Below are 20,760 nucleotides of genomic sequence, written 5' to 3' on the forward strand. Positions count from 1 at the left end.
CAGTGTGTCTTCCGCCCATCCAGAGGGACAGCAGACATGATATTCACAGCATGCCAACTGCAGGAAAAATGCAGTGAACAAAAACAACCTTTGTACATGGCCTTCATAGAGGCCATATAGGCCTTTGGCTCTGTGGATCGCCAGGCTCTCTGGAGCATACTATCAAGGCAGGGCTTCCATGATAAATACGTCAGAATACTGAGGTTATTACATGATGGCATGTCAACCACAGAGCTCAGCAACAGTGGCTCTGAGTCCGGGCCTTTTACAGTAGCAACAGGGGTCAAACAGAGGTGTATCATAGCATCCACCCTGTTTTCCATCTTTATTGCTACCTTACTCCACCTCATTGGTAACAGACGTACCAACATCAGCGTCTTGGAGGAAGCCACCATGTTCAGTATCACCACCGCAATAATGCAGTACCAACTTCGATGGACTGGCCATGTTATTCACATGTCAAACACTGTGACAGTGTGACAGTGCGACAGTACCGCAAGGAAAAAGAGAAAAAGGCTCCTCTACCACTCACCACCTCCACTTTCCCCTGCCCACACTGGACCAAAATATGTGGATTATGCATTGGCCTGTACAGCCATTTAAAGACCCACTAACAGACGACCCTACGGAGAGGACAGTCCTACTCATTTCGAGTGACCGCCGATGATGATGATACCTGTATACCCTCTGTCTGAACCGCTCTGTTTTAGTGCATGTCTCTTTAAGCCCCCCTGCTGAAAAAGCCCAGTCTGCCCTGATTGGTCAGCATCTCCGGGTCTTACGCATCTGCGCTTTTAGCATCTCTGCACAGTAATTGCAGCCGGGGAGTGACTGTAACCGCACTGTAGCTGCACTTTCTATCTATATATTTTGTATAGTTGTTACATCACAACCAAACGGAAGTCCTAAAGGCTCGTTTAAAGGCTCAGTTTCTGAACACGGGCTATGTGTATTTCTCTGTGGATTGACCGTTTTGATACTTTCACAGTATTTATACATAACCTCGACCTGCTTTATAACCTGAAAAGACATGAAAATCTCACTTTTTACAATCTGGGACCTTTTTAAAATGATACAAAATAGAAAATTTTAGAAAGATTGAATCAGGCCTTTATTTGAGACGGCAATTATTAGAGGCCTTTCCTTATTTCAGTGTGTCCTTTTTTGTGAAATATTTTAATACGATAACATAGAATTTCTATTTTATAAAGCATACACCTACATGTAGTTTGTGTCAAATTTATAATGATGTGCATCTTGGAATAGTAGCAGCAGTAAACAAAAACTGCTTTTTCCCTGCCTAAATTATCTGAATCTAATGTGGGCCACCTCCTAAACCAGGTTATTTATTACTAAACTCCTTGTTTTTGGTTTTACAGCCTAGACATTTTCTGTATGATGTTGTCTCACTGTTCATGAAACCGGTTTTCTGCAGGCAGTCATTTTTACCCCAAAAGCTATGATAACGTTTAGTCCATTTAATCCGCCCTGACTCCAACCTCCGTTCGACTGTCTCTGTCTTCAGAATCAGCTGTCTGTCTGTCGGCAGCAGCTCCTGAGGTGTTGAGAGGACAGCAGCCAGCCAGACTGTCTGCACCAGGCTGACTGACAGCAGAAATGTACTGGACAATAATAGTTTTTATATAGGAAATGCATTAAGCTGTTCAGTGAGACAGGCAAGTGACAGACATCAAAAATGCCTCCTATGCAGATTGGCCATTAGACTCTCGAGTGGACAAAAACAATGCCAATGGAAAGATGTGTCAGCTGATCTGTAAACGGGCAATATCTTGCCAACACATTAACCACAAACGACTTAAAGGTGCTCTAAGCAATGTCACGCGTTCTTTAGGTTAAAATTTTTTTGTCACATACAGCAAACATCTCCTCACTATCCGACAGCCCAGGCTCCACACGCGGCAACAAAAACAAACTGGCCAACCTGCACCACCAAACATAACAAGCAGTTAATGTTTGGTGTTGCCAATAACCGACTAGAAGGATTGGGGGGGGGGGTTGGTGCGCGGGTGCACGGAAGGGAGGGAGAGAGGACAGGATGAGGAGGAGGGAGGGGCGAGCTAGCCTCAGTTTTATGTGAAAATACTTTGAACTTCAACAAGAAGTGCCGTCACCCAACAGCGCTTAGAGCACCTTTGACAGTGTGCCACGGCTGTGTGTTTTTATGCCCTCCAGTGGCCAAAAATTAACTCAATCAATCCAGCTTTAGAAAAACTGAAAGCAGCAGATAAGAGTTGTTAACGAGTAGCTGTTAGTAAATAAGCCCCCCATCTTTCTGCCCCCCTCCTTTCTTCCTAACGTTTGTGTTAATTCGGCATTGCTGCTGTTTGATGTACCTAATGGAGCTAAACGTTTGCTTCTTAATGCAGGTAGTCAAAATGAATGGGGTGACCTTCTACAGAAGAATTCGCTCTGATCACCCTCATGTCCCAAGTCTTTTACTTTGAGGCAGCTACAGGAAATTTGAGTTTGTATGAACAGCAGCTCAACAGGGGGAAACAACAATTTAACAATGGGGACAGCACAGCATGAATGCATCAGTAGGATTTACTGCATTGACCTCATTAACACTATCACTGGCTGTTAAAAAAACTGAAGCTCAGATCAATAGAGTTGTGAGTACAGTAGGCATGTTCTTCTAGTGTAGTTAATAATGTGGAAATGTAAATTAGGCTGAAATGACCATCCCAGTCTGCAGTGTAAGTTTTAAAATCTTGAATCGGCCATGAGCATGCCTTACTCAAAGTTATTATTTGAGATGTTTTTAGTACTTCCAAAACAGAATATTAAAACTAAAAAAACAGCAAAACTTATTTTCATCTAAAATGTCCTCTTATCCTCTCTTTTCTCAGGCTGCTCATTATGGATGTGGCTGCTGGGCTGAAAATGCCTGTAGTATGAACTCTCACTCTACAGCAGTGAGTACCTCAGGTATGCCACAGCACACTCTTTACTACCTACTTTGCAGTTGTGTATATGTGTGTTTGCATGCATGTAGCCTGCCTTTTTGTTTTGGAGATGATATGAATCCAAAACCGATATTTGATGTGAGCCTCCTATTTAGGCCTCGGTGATTCAAACTTCAAAAAGCCTGATAATACTTTCCGATGACCTCCAACCATTCCTGCTGAGTGACTCTCATCAGTCACTTCCTCCGCTGATTGAGTCATCATTCTCTGCTCTCTGTTAGTCAGCTGCATGCCAGGTGCATTGCAAAGCTCTTTGGATTTGCAGTGACATTTGACATGGGACACCTGCTGTAGATATGATGAGGAGAACCGCTGGGAGTGCAGCAGAAAGATGATACGTTTGCAAAATATCAAGTGCAGTTATCTAGATTTAGATCATAACTTTTGCTGGTCTAAATGAGTAATTATATCATATTATATTAAATCAGTGAGAAGTTGGTTATGGAAAGTATGCAGTATTTTCTTATCTCTAAAAACATTTTGTCACAAAATTCATTTATTTAACCATTATGGTCAAATAATGGTCATAACATTAAGAATTATGCATAATATGCTCTTAGGAAAATCAGCTGGCCATAAATTAAGTTTTTAAAAAGTGATCAAGTATCGAGACTACCAGGTTTTATTTGAGCTATACCCAGTCATTAAAGCTGTGGTTTAATTTTGGCGTCATTAGATAAAACTTCTGTAGTATTCTTTCCGAATATTCATTGAATTCAAATGGTCTGAGATAAAACTAGACTTCTGCATTTCCTCTTGGCTCTCTTTTCAGGCTTTAGAAAATCTAGCCTAATCTAGACTTTGGCCAGTCACATGTCATTGCAAAGAGAGAGTTTATATTGGCTGTTTTGCTCATGCATACCATATGTCCGTGCGGCAGAGAGGGGAGCGGGAGGGCTGCTGGAAGAGGTCTCCCTCCATTTAAAATTCTGGTGTTTTTTTGCTTTCTACCCACTACATCTTCAATTCTACCAATATGAGGAGCCTTTAACTAATTAGATCCAAATCTAATTAAAACTGAAAACACAATTTGTAAAACTAAATGTATTAATTTAAACCCCATGCAGATTTTGCAGTATATTCCCAGTATCAAAATTCTGTTTTCTGCTGCAGGAAACAGTAAATGGATTATTTGCTACCTCTCAGACGCTTTGTGGCGTGGTAATGATTTGTAATTGCCACCTGTCGCGTACTGCTTGTCCTTCTTCCTTTCTTTCTTTTTACTATGTTCAGTTGGAGGATGTAAGTGGTTGCTATTGTTTCTCCTCATGCAGAAGTGGAAAGCTGAACTACCATAGCTGGCAATCTTGCTGGATTTTCATTGGTCATCAAGGTTAGAGGTTTGAACGTCTTGTAAACCTTGTCAATAGTTTATCTCCAGACATTTCGCTACTTCAGATGCTGTCATATCAGACTTGTCCCCGACAACAATGCTGTCAAAATAGATATTCAATTATAGAAAGACCGCATTAGATAAGTATCTTCAACACTAAGTATAACATTATACATTTTAGTCTTTTATCAGCCTTATGAAAATGACCTAAAATGCCTAGATAAATTCACAATTATAAGCGACAAGCAAATTCTGAGGATATTTAACACTCTGCTTTGGGACTTTTGACACTTTTAAACAAAAGAATTATCTGAACAGTGAAGCAGGTCACTAGCTGATTTTGTAATAAATCAAAAACAGAAATTTACCGGTGCTTATTTAGAGGATCTTAATGCTACAAGACCAATCTCCTTCTAGCAATGTGACCTGCATTCTAAATGAATGTAAATAGTTACAGACCAGAACAATTGGAAGTAAAACACAATGCAGAGTAATGACAGAATGGTGTCAGATGATACCATTTACAATTTTTTTTTTTTTTTTTTTTTTTAGCTTTTTTTGGCTCTTCAGGGTTTTAACTAAGTGAGTCAATTGGACAAAGACATGCTTCCCTTTTCAGGACCAATCTGCCATTTCAAAAACAAGTTGCATTTTTCTTGAACATATTACACAACGTATACGTACAACCATGCTTTAGTGTTTCCCAAAAATTAGATTTTTTTGGGGGGGCATTTTTAGGCCTTTACTGATAGGACAGCTGAAGAGATGAAAGGGGAGAGAGAGGGGGAATGACATGCAGCAAACAGCCGCAGGTCAGAGTCGACCCCGGGCTAGCTGCGTCGAGGAGTAAGCCTCTATATATGGGCGCCCGCTCTACCAACTGAGCTATACGGGCGCCCGATATTAGCCCATTTCTTTAAGATGTGTAGATGTCTGCGACATAGCTTCTGGGGAACATTAAAACCTTTTGATGTGGATCTGTAGCCTAATGCACCTGAGTGCAGACGAGCTGATTCGATCAGACAGGCTGAAGCTTGATTCATATGTACTTGCATATGTACATTTGAGATAGCCTGCATTTTGCACCGCTGAAGCTTGTCTTATCACCAGCAATCACTGAGAAATTTCTGGGAGTGTAAGAACAAAAACAGTTACAGTGAGCCAAAACAATTCTTTGGACTGACGGTAATTTTAACTACAGTTCTAAAAGCCAAATACAGTATCTGCTATCTAAAGTGTATGCCTCCGTCTGGCAATTCTGAAATTCTCTGGTACATTTCATTGAAACAAAAAATAAAACAAATCTCTTTTTATTGCATTCCTACTGTTCTTGACAGTAGATGAAGGGTAGATGTTTGCTCCGTATGTATTTTCCTGTCTTCCTATATTGTGGTTTTGCGTTTGATGTTTGAAAAAAGCTTTTCCTTATGGGTATGGAGAACATAATGTGTGTTCCAGTATAACACCTGCTTTTAATTTTCCGAACATGAAAGGCATTCCTATCAAAAGAAACAGAAAAACAATCATTTTCATTCTGACTCGAGGAGCATGGTCCATACTCTATATGTCACTCTTTCCTCTCTTTTACCTCACCACCACTTTGCCCTCCCACCCCCTCTATTTAAGTCCGTTTTGTAATATGCGGCTCATGCGATTCTTTGTTTTATATGCGTTGACTTGCTTTGTCTGGCCTTCACTTGCCGCCGTGGCCCATGAGAGAACAGCTCACAAACTGTTCACTCTCGCTGCTGTTGGCTGTCACGTACAGTATCTCCTAGTTGGCCTCTTTCTTTTTACACTTCTCTTCTGTTGACTTGCTTTAGTCTGGGCATCTTGCTGCAGTTCCCGCTCAACCGTGTTTGTGCTTCCATAATATCCAGTTCCCCTGGGACAGAGCAGTTTGCGGTAAACGCAGTACACAGTACAAAAGGCACATTACCTGGCCAATCTGATGTTCTGCTCTTGTTCAAAAAGAACTTTGAATTGCTCCAGGCGTCTGGTCTCCACAGTTACCGATCTGCATTCAGTTTTGTTGTAGTTACCTGATATTTTATGAGGCCTTCATTTGTGTTTACAGAAACAACAAGGCTATATTATTCAGTCTTTATGGAGTTTAACAGGAGCTTTTGCCAGATGTGTTTTGTTTTCGCTTTTAGATTTCTTGTCTTTTTTTCTGAGTGCGGGCACACTTCACATTTGAGAGATTATTTTGTAAGCATGCAGCATACATTCAATATCTGTCTTTTCCTTAGCAACAACAAGGTATTGGTTTCAGTGTTAGTCTTTTAAGCAGTATGTAGCATATTATCTAAATAAAAAATCACACCTGCTATGTTTTGGCTTGGAAGAGATAAAGGATAAGGTGTTTAGCCATTTAAACCTAACTGGGAAAATCATCTTACAAAAATACATGAGATATTAAGATGTTAATTTAAAACCTATCAACATAAAATTGATTCATACATCTTACAAGCATGCATGCATGCATGCACATACTGCAGAGAGCAGTGAGCAGAGCAGGGTTAACAGAAGTGGAATTAATACTGGTTGCCGTTTCAAATTCCAAGACCAGCTGGGAATCTGTGCAGGGGAAACTAAATGAGAAACACATACCCTCCCTCAGCAATTACTGTCAGTGTGCCCTTGAGCAAGCCAGCTGTACTTGGCAGCCCCTAGGCGCTGTCATTGTTATGTACCTGAAATAATAAAGTTTAAAGTCATCACGCTGCTGAGAATGTGCTGAAATGACTGCAGTAGCACCAAATCTTTTGAAAAGTCAATTTTGCAATAATTTTTGCAACTTATTAACCAGATATATTTGGAAACTGTGATCTTTTTAACAAGTTATGAATATCAAAGCATAGTATTACAAATGGTAATCAGGAAATACTCGTACATACGGATCTCTTAAAAAGAAAAAGAAAAAAAAAAAAGTAATGTGCCTTGATGTAAGTGGTTTGTACTACATGTGCTTCAACTATCTCAAAGAGAACTCACTGGAGACCTTGTGCAATTCTGATTGAAGGCGTGCATGCTTGCAAGAAAGAAATGATTTAATGCAAGTGAATGAGACCGGTTCAGCTATGTCTGTGTCTCTTTTTTTTTTTTTTTTTGCCAGGCTGTGGAGAGCATCTGATTCGCACCATGCTGGCACGGGAATGCTCTGCTGCCATGCAGTCTGAAGATGCCCATCAAGCACTGCTGGAGGCTATGCAAAACAAGTTCATCAGTGAGTCACCCACATGCAGCCTGACTCCCACTACTTTCCATACACACAGATTTGTTTGTCAAGAACGTTTTTTTTTTTCTTCGAGAAACACAATTATACACTGAGAGAATTAAGCTAACAAACAGATGTTGCATAACATAAGGAATGAGCTAACAACTGGAAACATTGGAAATAATAGAATCTGAAGAGACGGCTTTTGATTTGTGGATCGTTTTTGTTCACTGTTTTAAACCTTCAAATGTTCCACGCATCACAGCTGACGGCCACGGATCATTTTGGAAGACACAATTGTTTTGTTAAAAGTTCATGTGAAGATGTCATTTTTTTTTTTTTTTTGCCATATTCTCAGAAGTGGTCAGTTTTTTAGAAGGTCTTGTTAACTGTGTTTGCTGCGCCTGTGAATGACCACTGGGATAGCTCAGAGAAGACCGAGCATGTGGAAACATGTGGTGGTTTCTGCCTTGTTTTGGCCTCCTTTAAAAGTCCTTCCCAGTTTGTCATGGACATCTGTAACACCAAGACGTTTGGACGGGCTGGATTAAGTCAATTTGAAGTTAATTCTTCTGCTGTTTCCTTTCAAGATGCACATTAAGTCAAAACAAAGCTCCATAAATCCTGCCTTAGCAAGAGCAATGATGACAGTGTCTGTGATGTGGAGGCCTCTCACTCAACGTTTGTCAGGTTCTCTAAATAGATTATCTTTAAAGGCAACACGTCAGCATTTTTAGATCTTTTTTTGTGTAATACAGTACTTTCATTGTACACACACCCATACACACACATATGCACACTCAAAAATAGTTAAATCCCATTAATTTATTATTCTTTTATTGTTATGGTAAAATAATTGTAAACGTTTAGACAATAATTGAACTGCTCTCATGTTTACAACATGCAAAGTTGTCAGTGTTATTATGAAGGGTATAACAAAATGTACAACAAAAACCTGGATTTTGTGTGAATGTTGTAAAAGCTGCACTCAAAAGTGTTAAAGTTTTATAGAGTGAGGAAAACATTACGACATGGAACCATAATCGGCGTGAAACGCAACAAAGAAACAACGGCTTGCAGACGCAAACATGTTTTCATCAAAAGCACCAATTGGTCCTGCTGTTCTTTTTCCTGTTGCTGTGTTGAGACATTTCAAGAAACGCTGTAGCTGTTTTTAGTTTGTTCTTTTCCCAACTGAGCCCTTTTTTCTTTTATTGCCCCTCATTGATCAGCCAATCCAAGTTTTTATATATATATTATATATATATATATACACATATACACACACAACACCTCATTCAAGTTTGCCTCTTTTGAATTCAGGAAACGAGAGAGGTTCTCATTCCACACAATTGACCCAAAGTTCTTTGAGAGTTATGTAGCTGGGTGTTTTTCTTTTAGTTAAATATTGTGGTACAGGAGTGTATACAGTGAAATATTTTTTTATTGAACAGTCTGCTAAATGAAATAAATCCATCCGAATAATTGCTTTCAGTTGTTTAACTTGGCCAGAAAGGCAAACAACTTGAATAGAATCAAGTTTGTCTTAGATCACCTTAATTTGATTGAAAGGTCTGTGTTTTGTCTAGTTTTTTTCATGTGTTATCCTTGGTTCAATGTGTTAGGATGGAAAAAACTATAAGTATACAAGAGACTTTGTTGATTGAGAATCCCCCCCCCCCCCATGTTTATGCTTTGTTAAGTCCTCACAAGTGTGGTGTTTTCTCTGTGTGTCCAGGCTCACCCTTTCTGGCCGGTGAAGATCGTGTTTTGGGTGGAGTAATTGTCTTGCGCTGCTGCAGATGTGTGGAACCTCCGCCGTCACAAAATATTCAGGGTATACTGGGTAAGACATTAATCATATCAAGAATGATCACACTCAAACCTCGGCGCCACAGCTTATGGTAGGCAGAGATTTGGCTGTTAATATTTAAAAATCCATCATCCGATAGATGGGAGCAGGGGGAGGAGGCACTGTGGCTTTCCTGGCGGGTGGTCTGTGTTTTCATTCGCACAATCAGTCTCTGGTTTCACACCCTTCATCTCAGATTCAAACCGAGACCTCCCACTATGGCATCAACGGCTAATCTTCAGACAAGTGGAGGCCTTCTGACTACTGCCCAGTTTGGCTGATTGTATTGGCGGATCTGGTTTCTCTACCTGGAGCTTCTGAGAATGATCCTTCCTTTTGCAAAGCTTTACCATCATGGAATTTGACTCAATCAGAGGTCTGTCCAAACGTTTAGCCCATATGACTTACTACTGGGTTTTTATGTTGCCCTTTGTGCTTTGCCATAATTTTAACATGATGTATATCGAACCCTCAGCTCAAAAGAAATCAATGGATGAGTTTAAGTTCCCTGACAAAGTAGAGCACATGGTTCTCCATTCCATGTAGGAGGGATTACATCTTGATTTAAAAATAACCATAATGGCAAATGACTAGTGAAGTGCTATTTATGTTATACAGTATGTCAGCTTGACTAATAAAATGCTCCAAAGTACCACTTACACACTGATGTACTGGCCCTGTTTGATGCCGTTTTTATGGACCCTAGCCCTTGTGCAGGGTGTGGACTACCTCAGATTACTTTGGACTGCAAATGGCTCTTTGTTGATTTACAAGAATAAACAGTATGTCAACCACAACCTATGGGTGCTGTAATTTCTTTTCTAACTCACAAGTTCTACCTTCCTCTGCAGTTATGTCACAACTGCAAGTCATACAGTATATTTGTAATGATAATGGGCACGCTCAGAGTTTACCGCAGTTCAGCACGCTGAGTCACCTTCCAAATGTTTTCCTCTGGCAGATGCAAAGACTTGATTTGGGTTCATTATTATGTGACTGTTACTAAACTAAAAGTTTAAACCTTTAGTTTAGTTCTCTCCTCGCACCCTCGCTCTGTCCCCGGGCTCTTTATATTTATACTGTTACATTTATATTTGTCTCGCCTTGCCAGACCTATCTCCACAGTGATGTGGAGTAAGGTCTAGCTACCCCACAGATACATTCTAGATAGGAGAAAAAAAAAACGCTCTGGGTTGTTTGCCACAGTCGGACTAACTTTATCCTGGAAATGTACTTCCGTTGATCCAGGCTACATTTAGATTAATGTATATTCATGTTCATTTATTTTCTCCTCTTCACTCTGTAATTAACCTTTTTGTATCTGTGTGTTTTCACAGTGGAGTTTCTATGGAGTCACACCACAGAGAGCATGTGTGTTGGCTACATGTCTGCCCAAGATAGCAAAGCAAAGGTGAGCTTCCCAGTTACCATATATTTGACTTTTATGAAGATTGTTTTACATCATATTGATGTTAATTAGAAAAAAAAATCATTAAAACAAAGGACTCTTTAAGTACTGTGGCAGATTTTTCAGAAATGCCATCTGGCTGCAGAATTAAAATGTTGAATGAATGAAATGAGGTGTCTTTTAGCCAGATTCTTGTCTTGTTGTTTATCTATTCCTCCAGAGAAAATGACTCCATAAGTTGTATTGAGTCGGATTAAATAATGGCTAGCTCACCTGTCTTTGCCAGTATCAAAACTGTGACTGATACACTATGGTTTTATAATGAGAGAGAGAGAGAGAGAGAGAGAGAGAGAGAGAGAGAGAGAATCCTAATCTATTTATTTAGATGCCAGTTTGTGGTAATTGTTGAATTCAACTTGCTTCTAGACTTGTTTTATAACAAAAGTCAGAGTTTATGCTGATCTGACAAGAAGTTGTGCCTGTTGGATTATGGGATTAAAACTCTTTGCAGAGCTCTTTTAAGTTGACATTACATTTACAATTTTGTTGTTGAGGTTCTGTGATCCTCCTCCAGGACCTTAACTTTCTAAAAATCATTAGCAAAACTCCTCAGTACTTAAATTATATGTCTTGAATCAGTCATTGTGGCGTCTTAAGCAACACGACTTAATGCTCTGGTCTCTTGGCTCTAAATGGAGTCTCAGCTTGGACTGATTTGTTTGGCTAATGTATCTCTGTCACTCTGTATAAAGAGAGGGCACTGTTGTTCAAGCCTGGTTCAGATTTCAAAGTGTTTGCCCTTCATGCCGCCTCCCGGCCCCCTCACCCCGCCTTTCCTCTGTCTCTTGGTCTATCTCCCTCGTCACTCCCCCTCTCTGGCCCTACCTGGTCCAAAAGAACCATCAAGTTTACTGAAAGTCATGCACCACTGGGGATATCAATATCAATCTGCATATTTGTCCGATGTGCTCTGTGTATTGGGCTTTGTGGTTGAATGTGAGCATGCAAGCTCCACTTTCACGCCTGTGCCAACGTAAAGAGGTGAGCAGAACACAGTGAACTGTGTACTGTTCAGAGGCGCTTTCAGTCACCAAACATTGCTCTTGTTTGTTACCTTTGTTTTGTTGACATTGTTACATAAAGCATGTATAGGGGCCGGCCTCTAGCTCACCCAGTAAGAGCGTGCGCCCCATCAAAGCCGGTCTACGGAAAGCCATTCCACTCCCTATTCAGCCCCATTGTACCGAATTTGGTTGCAGTTCCACCAGAGTTCCACTGGGGGTGATCGCGGTCCAGTGCAAAATGAATGGGACTCTATGGAGCTAGACGGCTAAATGTGTCTCTTTCACCCGATTGTCGTTGAGAAACCTCAGATTTGATTGTAGTTTTTGCAAGTTCAACATGTGTTATAGGTCGAAATTTGAATGAACGAGTACTTATGTCCTTTTGATTTCTTACAGGGTGAGTCGTTGTAGCCCATAACACGCTAGCATTCTGCTAATGAATGCTGATTGGTCAGTGAAGTTCTGATTGCGATCGGAGAGCCCGCTTGACGGCATCCGAAGCAGAGCCAGAATGTCAGAGTGAATATTTCAGCGTAGTCTTTAAAACATCAGCAAACCTCTTTCTAGCACGTGTATTATCAGGGAGAGCCGAACCTGTCAGCTGTGTTGTCGATGCCTCGAGAAAACAAAGGAAGCGACTCAGAGCTTGCCGTAAAGCAGTATCTCCGGCCGTATATGTGTATGACGTCATTGACATTTTAAAAGGCTTTTTAGAACAAAAAAGCGACTTTAAAAAAATCTAACACCCAGCAGTGTGTATTTTCTCTGCCTCCCCTTTCGAATGCAACATTCAAATTACTAGACAAAAAATTATATCCTGAGAAAAGTGGGTTTTGAGGGGTATAGCTCCATAGAGCCCCATTCATTCTGCACTGGCCTGTGAGCGCTGGTGAGCGCCCCCTATATGGAACTCTGGTGGAACTGCAACCAGTTCAGAACCCGGAAGTAACGAGGGAGTGGAACTTCTTGGTATATTAGAAGTTCTTTGGCCCCATGTAGGCTGAGGCCTTTGCAGTGGCCCGGGTTCGAATCCGACCTGCGGCCCTTTGCTGCGTGTTGTCCCCCATCTTCATCCCACCTTTCCTGTCTATCCACTGTCACTCTGAAATAATAATAAAAATAAATAAATAAAGTGTGTATAGTTGGAGGTTTAGCAGGCATTGGCGGAGGGTGGTATTACTGGTATAGTAGGCACAAACCTATGATGTTAATTTCTCCACTATGTCCCTACTGTCATGAGCCTCACTGTGGACTTGCAACAGGATTTATGATTAACACTTTCTTTTTGCCACAGTGGCTTAAGCTGCTCTGTCAGAGACTTTGAAATAGTGCAGAGAAGGTAAGGAGTAGAACAGCAGTCTTTAGCACTCCTCCATCTTTCAGTAGTGGTTTCTGGATCTCCTGGGAAATGGTATCCACTTCCTCTCAACGGGGCATTGGTGACACAGTGATATTGGAGAGTGCAGCCAAGAACACAGCTGCTCCACCAAAACTCACACTGCTCTACGAAGCTCCCATGAGCCTCCGTGGCTCTCATCGTCTGCATACCAGAAGCTGGCTGTTCTGTCCTTTACGCCGCCACACTGGGTGCAAAACAAGGTTTTACCCGTTGATCCCAAGCTGGGCCCAGAGTTGGCTCCCCCGCTCTCTGTCAGCATTTCATCCATTGAGGGGATTCCATAGGAGCGCATCTGTTTTCTCTTCAATCTAGTGAAGTCCAAAAAGCCAGAGATGGGAACCTTAATGCGAGCAGGCTCTATTCATGATGTCTGTTGTCTGTAAACTAAGTGTGAGTCTGTATGTGATGGAGGCCCAGGAGCTAGAACCTTCATGTCCATGGCCCTGATGGCAGATGTCAAAATTGTGGCGAAGTTCTGCCTTAAGACAATGTAGGAAATGCAGATTTTCTGGAGATGAAGTGTTAAATTAAGTCCTCATAAAAGGCATCGTCTTTTTCATCTTACCATCTTGCACTGCAGCACTGGGAGAAGTGCAGATGAGGGTTGATGCTGGTGACCAAGCTGCAGCAGGACAGGCTGTGCCTAACCAGTTCTTCCAATGAAGACTTCCTTGACTGTGTTGTCATAAATACTTGCTGAAGAAAACTTGATGAGGATTAGTGTTCCCATTGCACTTTTAATAGGTTGCCTGAATAATTCATCCTGATTTAAACGTGCACATATTAGTTAGTTGCAGAGATTGCGTATAGAGCCAGAGCCATCCACTGCCTCAGCTGCTATTCTACAGACATTTCTCCCATTCTTATTAGCATCTCCCTGGGCATTTCTAACCAGCCAGAGTCCATCTTCCACTGCTTTTCTGTGTAAGAACATGGAACGGCTGATACACAGTAGCAGGAGTATTTGGAACTGTGCTGGCAGTTCCTCTGAGTTTTTTTTTTTTGGCGAAAGTTGAGTCTGTTTTCTAATCCTTTTGACATTATTGTGTAAAATAGCTGCAGAGGGAGAACATCTGGTTTTATTCAAACGCTCACCTGTGTTTTCACTGTACAGCACATCAGAACATCAAGCCATGCTTTACAGAGCTACACAAAGCTGCATGGACAGGCCAGTGGCGGCACTTCTGAAACCGTTAGACTATTGTTTTATTGTTTGTCATGATTGGACAGATGAAAGGGAAGTGTAGGATCCACAGCACCGCCACCATGGCTCACTTCCCTCGTCCTGGACATCATTACCACTATAAAGCTTTTGGCTGCTCAAGTTGCGACAGGCCAGACAAAATCAAATGGCATGCAATTTAGGCCTCCTGGTTATTGTCTGCTTTGTATATTACACAGCAATGTCTTTTTTTTTTTTTTTTAAATGGTGTCGCATGGGGAATAAATAGCATATGATTGTTTTTATTTTAAAAGAAAGGAATGTAAAAACCACAACACAAAAACAGCCACATAGTCATAGAGCTAAATTTTCCTTTGGCCTATGCTGTGGTGTTAATGTGTGGCTTCTGTAGCTCCTAAACACATTCATATCACCAAAGAATGTTGTTTTTCTCCGACAGATACAATGGAGCTGTGTTTTTCACGTTATATTTTGACTCAGCCGTAGTCCTGTAATGTGGTCACTTCAGTCACTGGGTACCAAGCGGACAACCGGCTCACTGTAGGTTTGCGTGTCTTCATTTTTTTTTTTCTGTCTATCTAACCCAGCTATGGTATAATTTTACATATGGTTGCTCCTTTCAACCCTACTGACTTTATAAGTAGTTTACGCTGCTTTGTCAAACATGGATTCAGTCTAAGTACTTTGGCACTGTACTGTGTTTTATTGCTAACGGCCAAAAGCTTTTCTTCATGTAAATCTGCTGCAAACTAATAATCCAAATAAGAGCGATAGTTGGCACAACATAGACACAAATATGGTGTAAATGTTAATGAGGAATTTAGTGTTGTACACATAAGGCTCTAGCATTATTTGTCTGATGCTGACCAGATTGGATGTCACAGAAGTGTTCGGACTACTCATCCTCACTACTGTATCCCTGTAACCTTAGTCTATATCCTTGATGTTCCACTTCCGGGATTGCTCCGGTGCTGCAGGAAATTCCGCCGGATGCATGTATTTTCGCTGATGTCCGTTTCCTTCCGCTTTCTTTGTGTTGGAATTTTAAACTCCGGTGGATTTATGAGGACTACGGTTAACTGCTCCTCAGATCTCTGCAGGGTAAATCCAGACAGCTAGCTAGACTATCTGTCCAATCTGAGTTTTGTCTCGCACAACTATTTTACAGCGGCTCTGTGCGGAGCTTAGCGCTGTCCAAGACGATTGTGATCGGTTTAAAGAAATGCCAATAAACGAGAGCACGTTTTTCTCCCATCCCGGAATGCTGTGTGGACTAGCCAGACCCACCTCCGGCTCTGCAGAGTGTGGATGGTCTGGCAAAGTGAGACTAACTGTAACCTGGACTTCTGAGCTAGTGCCACAGCTTGTGAAAGGCACACAATGCTCTTAGCGATGTGCTGGTGTAATTACTCACTTGTTTGGTTTAGTAAGCTTTTTACTCTTCCTGCTTACTCACTCAAATTGTCCATTCTGTCAGATGGAAATAAAAAAAATGAAGCTCTTAACAAATGCTGCAAGGTTGCGTGTAGGGGTGAGGGTTAGGGCACGCAGTTTTCTTGCAAAAGCTAAGCGCTAATTGTGCCCAGTAGTGTTTTCAGCTGTGTATTCAATGTGGTTGGAATTTTACAAAAAAAACATTGCAAAGGTCTTTCCTTCTGACATGCAAACATCAAAAGCAAAACCTTTAACATGTCACCATAAGTTGATTATGTCTCTGCTGTGGACCTTCAGTCAAAACAGTTTAAACAAGGACTTTCTTTAACCTCGTCTTTAGAAGATGAAGGGGAGAGGATGAACTCAGAAAGGGCTACTGGAGGCATAATATCCCTTAAGAGTGTTGCCATGTGTGCATGGCCTTGTCTGGCTGTTGTCCCATTGTAGTGACAGTTGCCCTCGGGGTGCAAATGGGGCCGTAGTCCAAGCTTACACAAAAAGAAAAATCCTGTAGAGGTGAAGGCTCCTGCATTTATCCCCCTCCTCTTTGATTTGATTTTATTTCAATTATATTTAAATAGTTTTAACCCTAAACCGTGTTAAGCAAGCAGCTAAGAACTTCATTGTGATTGTGGGATTTGATGCTTGATGCTATTTGAAGTTTTACTTGCCTGCTAACAAAAGTAATAATACTTAATAATAAAAAACACATTTCATCATCATCCATGCCTCCTTTTTTTTTGTATTTTCTTTTGGTTTTGTTAAATGGTGTACAAATAACACAGCCACACATTGACAGTACAATAAATAATAAATGTAACCGACCGTAATAATGAAACAAAAATAAAAAAAAAATAAAAATGAATGACTAAAAATAAGTAAGAAAACTTCTATTGTATAGCTTTAACCACAGTATGTTTTTTTTTTTTTCAACACTAGTATATAAAAGGTTGACCTATTTTATAGAAAAAGATGTATCTTATTCCTTTAGTGAGTAAGTTACCTTTTCCAGAGATACGCATCTGTTCACTTCTGAGAGCCACAGAGATGTTAGCGTTTCCTTTTCCCGATGTAGCCCTGCCTCTGCATGTACATCTTTCTCATTGTGTGCATGTCTTCTTTTGTTAACTGCAGACACACATATCCAGATTACCCCCTGGGACCGTTCCTGGACAGTGCTTGGCCATCGAAGGAGGTGTGTGTCGACTGATGAGCGTGGTGGAGTGAGCCACATTTGCCCTCCTACTGGGCTTCTTCAGCAATACTCCAATACCACACACACACACACACACACACACACACACACACACACACACACACACACACACACACACACACACACACACACACACACACACACACACACACACACACACACACACCACCCACCACCCTGCTGAGGGAGGGAGGGGCGTTAGCTTCTACGTAGTGCACTTACAGGACTTCCCTTTGCCACTGTCTGCCTCTAGCATGTCTCTATTCTATACCAATCCCCCAAGCTCTGGTCGACCTGGATTAAACGTGGGGTATACTCGCCGCAGCCGACCTGTCGAGCGCCAGTGTGACGCCATGGGAGCGCCGTAACTGTTTATACTTGCGCGTGGTGGTCGCGACACTAGTTTGTTGCTCTTATCCTTCCCTACTCTTATCCTTTTGTATATAAGCTATGATTTAGGAAAACAGGGTGGATGCTCACGTTGTTTTGTGTCACTAAACAGACGTGACTATTTTCAAAAAGACTTTATTTTGTTCTCAAAATACTTTTCAAGTTTAAAAAGATGTTTTTTTTTTTGCCCCTTGTGGAATGCCTGCTACTCAAGATAGTTGTTATGAGTGAAGCATTTATAGCTGTGAGAGTTGAACAGTAATGATGCAATTTACAATGTCAACACGTACAGATCAACTTCCACATACTCGTACACACATATTGTTATTAATCCTTCAGCTTACAGTATGATGTAGCATACTTTGCATCTTAATCACGATGATGAGTTTATAACCATTTCAGCCATACAATGCTTTGCTTTGATTGTTTTTGAAATGTGAAATACATAGCTATTGCATGTGCAAAATCTACAGTAAGCCACTTTGTGTTCTCTGACAAGCATAGAGTTGATCAAGAAGCAGGAAGCTATGCACTTCCAGAGTGATGTTGAGAGAATATATATATATATATATATATATATATATATATATATATATATATATATATATATATATATGATGCTCAGGTAGCAGCATTTGACCCCACATGACTGTTAGTCATCATTTAAAAATTACAATTTATATTTGTATAGTGACATTGACAGAGACATGTATTTTCTTGCTTAAAAAAAGGGCCTCGGAAAACTAATTTATGTATCAAGCCCATGAAATTGGTGCTGTTGAGAGTTGTACTTGAAAGAAGTAAGGGTCTAAATTTCTGTTGAGATAATCCGTTCCTCTGGTGTTGCTGTTTCATTCAGTTACTACTAAGAATTCCAGTCTCAACAAAACTATAATAGAGCTTGTTTATTCTTTACTTGAAAATGCAACTATCATAAAATGGTATAAGCTATGGAAACGGTAATAATGTGCACTGCTCTCTAAGGTGCTTTTAAAGTAAATAAAATCTATGTTGCTACACTTCTGCGTCTATCTTAAGTCTATTAAACTTTATGACATGAGACACATTCTTCCTACTGTACTTTTTTTTGCAGAAAAGAGCAGTTTGTGTAAGCCCTAACAGACAGCATACATATCATGATCTAAACTGTGGACTGCCAAAAATGTATCGTCTGGGAATAAATTACATGCTGGACAGTAAGTGGAGTGGAAAAAAGGAATTCTGCAGAAGGACTTGTGAGCATGCTGAAACATTTCAACTTGAAAGAGGAAATATTGAAGTCTGTTTGTTAAGGAACCTTGTGACTGTTAAAAATGTGTGCTGTGCGTCTCTCTCTCTCTCACACACACACACACACACACACACACACACACACACACACACACACACACACACACACACACACACACACACGATGTTCCTTGAGCCAGTTTTCTTTTCACATATAAGGTTTTTTTTTCACATTGAAAATTGTGGATTAAATGACCAAAATCTTCCATTCTACACGGTTTTTTTCAAAATGCTATGTTGAGTTGATTTACAGTTTTTCTTGATTGCTTTGACCTGCTTAAAGAAACTGGGAGTTTGAAAATAAGAATCAATAAAATTTGCATCAAAGCATTTCTGATTCTGGATCCAATTCTTTGCAAGAAAATGGCACTGGCGTGAAAACTACGTACAGTAATAGGCTACAATGACAAGCAATGGTGCACTGATTTGCTCTGAGTGCCGTATTTTGTTGTCCACTGTGTAATGGTTGATTGGACTTGTTTACAAGTTGTGTTGTTGGAAGGCAAAATTCATATTTTAAATGTTTTGGCACGGTTCGAGCCTTTTGCAAACAAAATGGGTCAATTTGACCGTGAGTGCCACTGTTTCGGCCTGTGTGTTAACGGTTTTGAAAATGTGGAGTTTGAGTTGACTGCTGCTATCAAAGCAATCAAGAAAAACTGTAATTTCTCATAAAGGCTCTTATTAGGGAGGGCAGTTATTTATATCAATTGTTTCAGTCTCTAGCGCAAGACTTTGTCCAGCTGCTGGCTTTGGATCGTGGCCACTGTAGTGTCTGAGAGGAATGTGCAATAGAGATGTTCAAGAAGATAAATATATGCAGCGTTTGAAGAGAGAGATTCCTCCCTGTCAGTGCACCATGCCTGGTTGTTGGATAGGACCATATATTGATGGTATTCAGCCGATTTTGCCTCTCAGGTGTAACGTGTCACGGTCTGTTGACATCGCTGGCGTGCTAAATGTATGCGACAGGTCAGGAGGAGCAGCAGAAGGTTGGTTTGGGAGCTGCTGTGAATGTTTGTTTTTGTGCCACAGCCTCCTGACCCCGGGTTGATCTTGAGGGTCCATCTAAAAGGAGATGTATGTTACCTTGCCCCTCACCCACACTCTATATCATTTGCTTGATCGTGGGTTATTATAGATCAACCTCTTTTCATCGGGGGGGAGGGGGGTAGTCTGTGTTGCTGGGAGACCCTCTGCCCTATTCAGCACAGAACCTTCCACTTCAAACATCATCCCTCTCTGTCCTGGATCTCCTTAGCTTTGAAAAAGGATCCTGGGTCCTGAGCCATTCAAGGTGTATCCAATGCCTCGCGCTCAGCACGGCTCTTAAATGCAAAACAGACGGTGGAGCAAATAAAGATCAAAGGCAGCAGCCTTGCCCGTCTGGCCTGCTGTCCTCACATGCCAGGCGGTGCTGTCACAGTGAATCACGGCCATGCCGCTTCCATGCTCATGCTGCCCCACTCCCCCACCACCACCACCACCTAAGGGCCACCAAAAGCCCTCGACACGTTACAGCCCCACTGTGCCAGTGTCTAACATCAACACTCACACACAGGGTTATAACCAGACAGTATGTTAGGGGCTGTCTTTGTCAGACCAAGCCTGAATTTACCCTGAGGAATCTCTCACCTTTATACACATCAGGATCACCCTTTTGCATTTGAGGGGAAACTGATTTCCACTCACTTCTACTAGAGCATGAGTATATAAAACGTGCTGGTTCATTAGTCATGTGTTTAGCTCAATGAAAAGCATGACTTAATGTAATAATGCTGTTCATTGCTTGGTGATACTATATGTCCAAGTGGATTAGAGTTATGTGCTTTGTTGTTGTTCTCCCATAGATGGTGCAGCATGTCAGCGATGTCCTAGCAGCAGGGGTTAGGTAAAGCACCCTGCCCTCTCAGATGCTACACAGCTACTTGACCTGTTTGTTCAGCTGTACACCCAGGCACATGTTTGCACCCCACCACCCACT

At 41.1% G+C, this 20,760-nt stretch overlaps 1 protein-coding gene across 4 annotated transcripts in view; it reads left to right on the forward strand.

The window, feature by feature from the left end:
• Window positions 1–20,760, forward strand: part of tasp1 (taspase, threonine aspartase, 1) — a 44,691-nt gene that overhangs the window by 10,751 nt on the left and 13,180 nt on the right. The window contains exons 10-15 of one of the 4 annotated variants that reach the window (XM_039783859.1): window positions 2,871–2,949; window positions 7,439–7,549; window positions 9,279–9,386; window positions 10,730–10,803; window positions 17,015–17,075; window positions 18,580–19,058. In XM_039783859.1, the coding sequence (XP_039639793.1) occupies window positions 2,871–2,949; window positions 7,439–7,549; window positions 9,279–9,386; window positions 10,730–10,803; window positions 17,015–17,075; window positions 18,580–18,605 (459 nt within the window). In that variant the 3' untranslated portion in view covers window positions 18,606–19,058. Of the gene's footprint in view, window positions 1–2,870; window positions 2,950–7,438; window positions 7,550–9,278; window positions 9,387–9,588; window positions 9,769–10,729; window positions 10,804–17,014; window positions 17,378–18,579; window positions 19,059–20,760 lie in introns of those variants that run through there. The other 3 variants (XR_005637123.1, XM_039783857.1, XM_039783858.1) reach the window with 3 other exon arrangements.

Source organism: Perca fluviatilis, chromosome 19 (assembly GCF_010015445.1).
Source record: "Perca fluviatilis chromosome 19, GENO_Pfluv_1.0, whole genome shotgun sequence".
Lineage (NCBI taxonomy): Eukaryota > Metazoa > Chordata > Actinopteri > Perciformes > Percidae > Perca > Perca fluviatilis.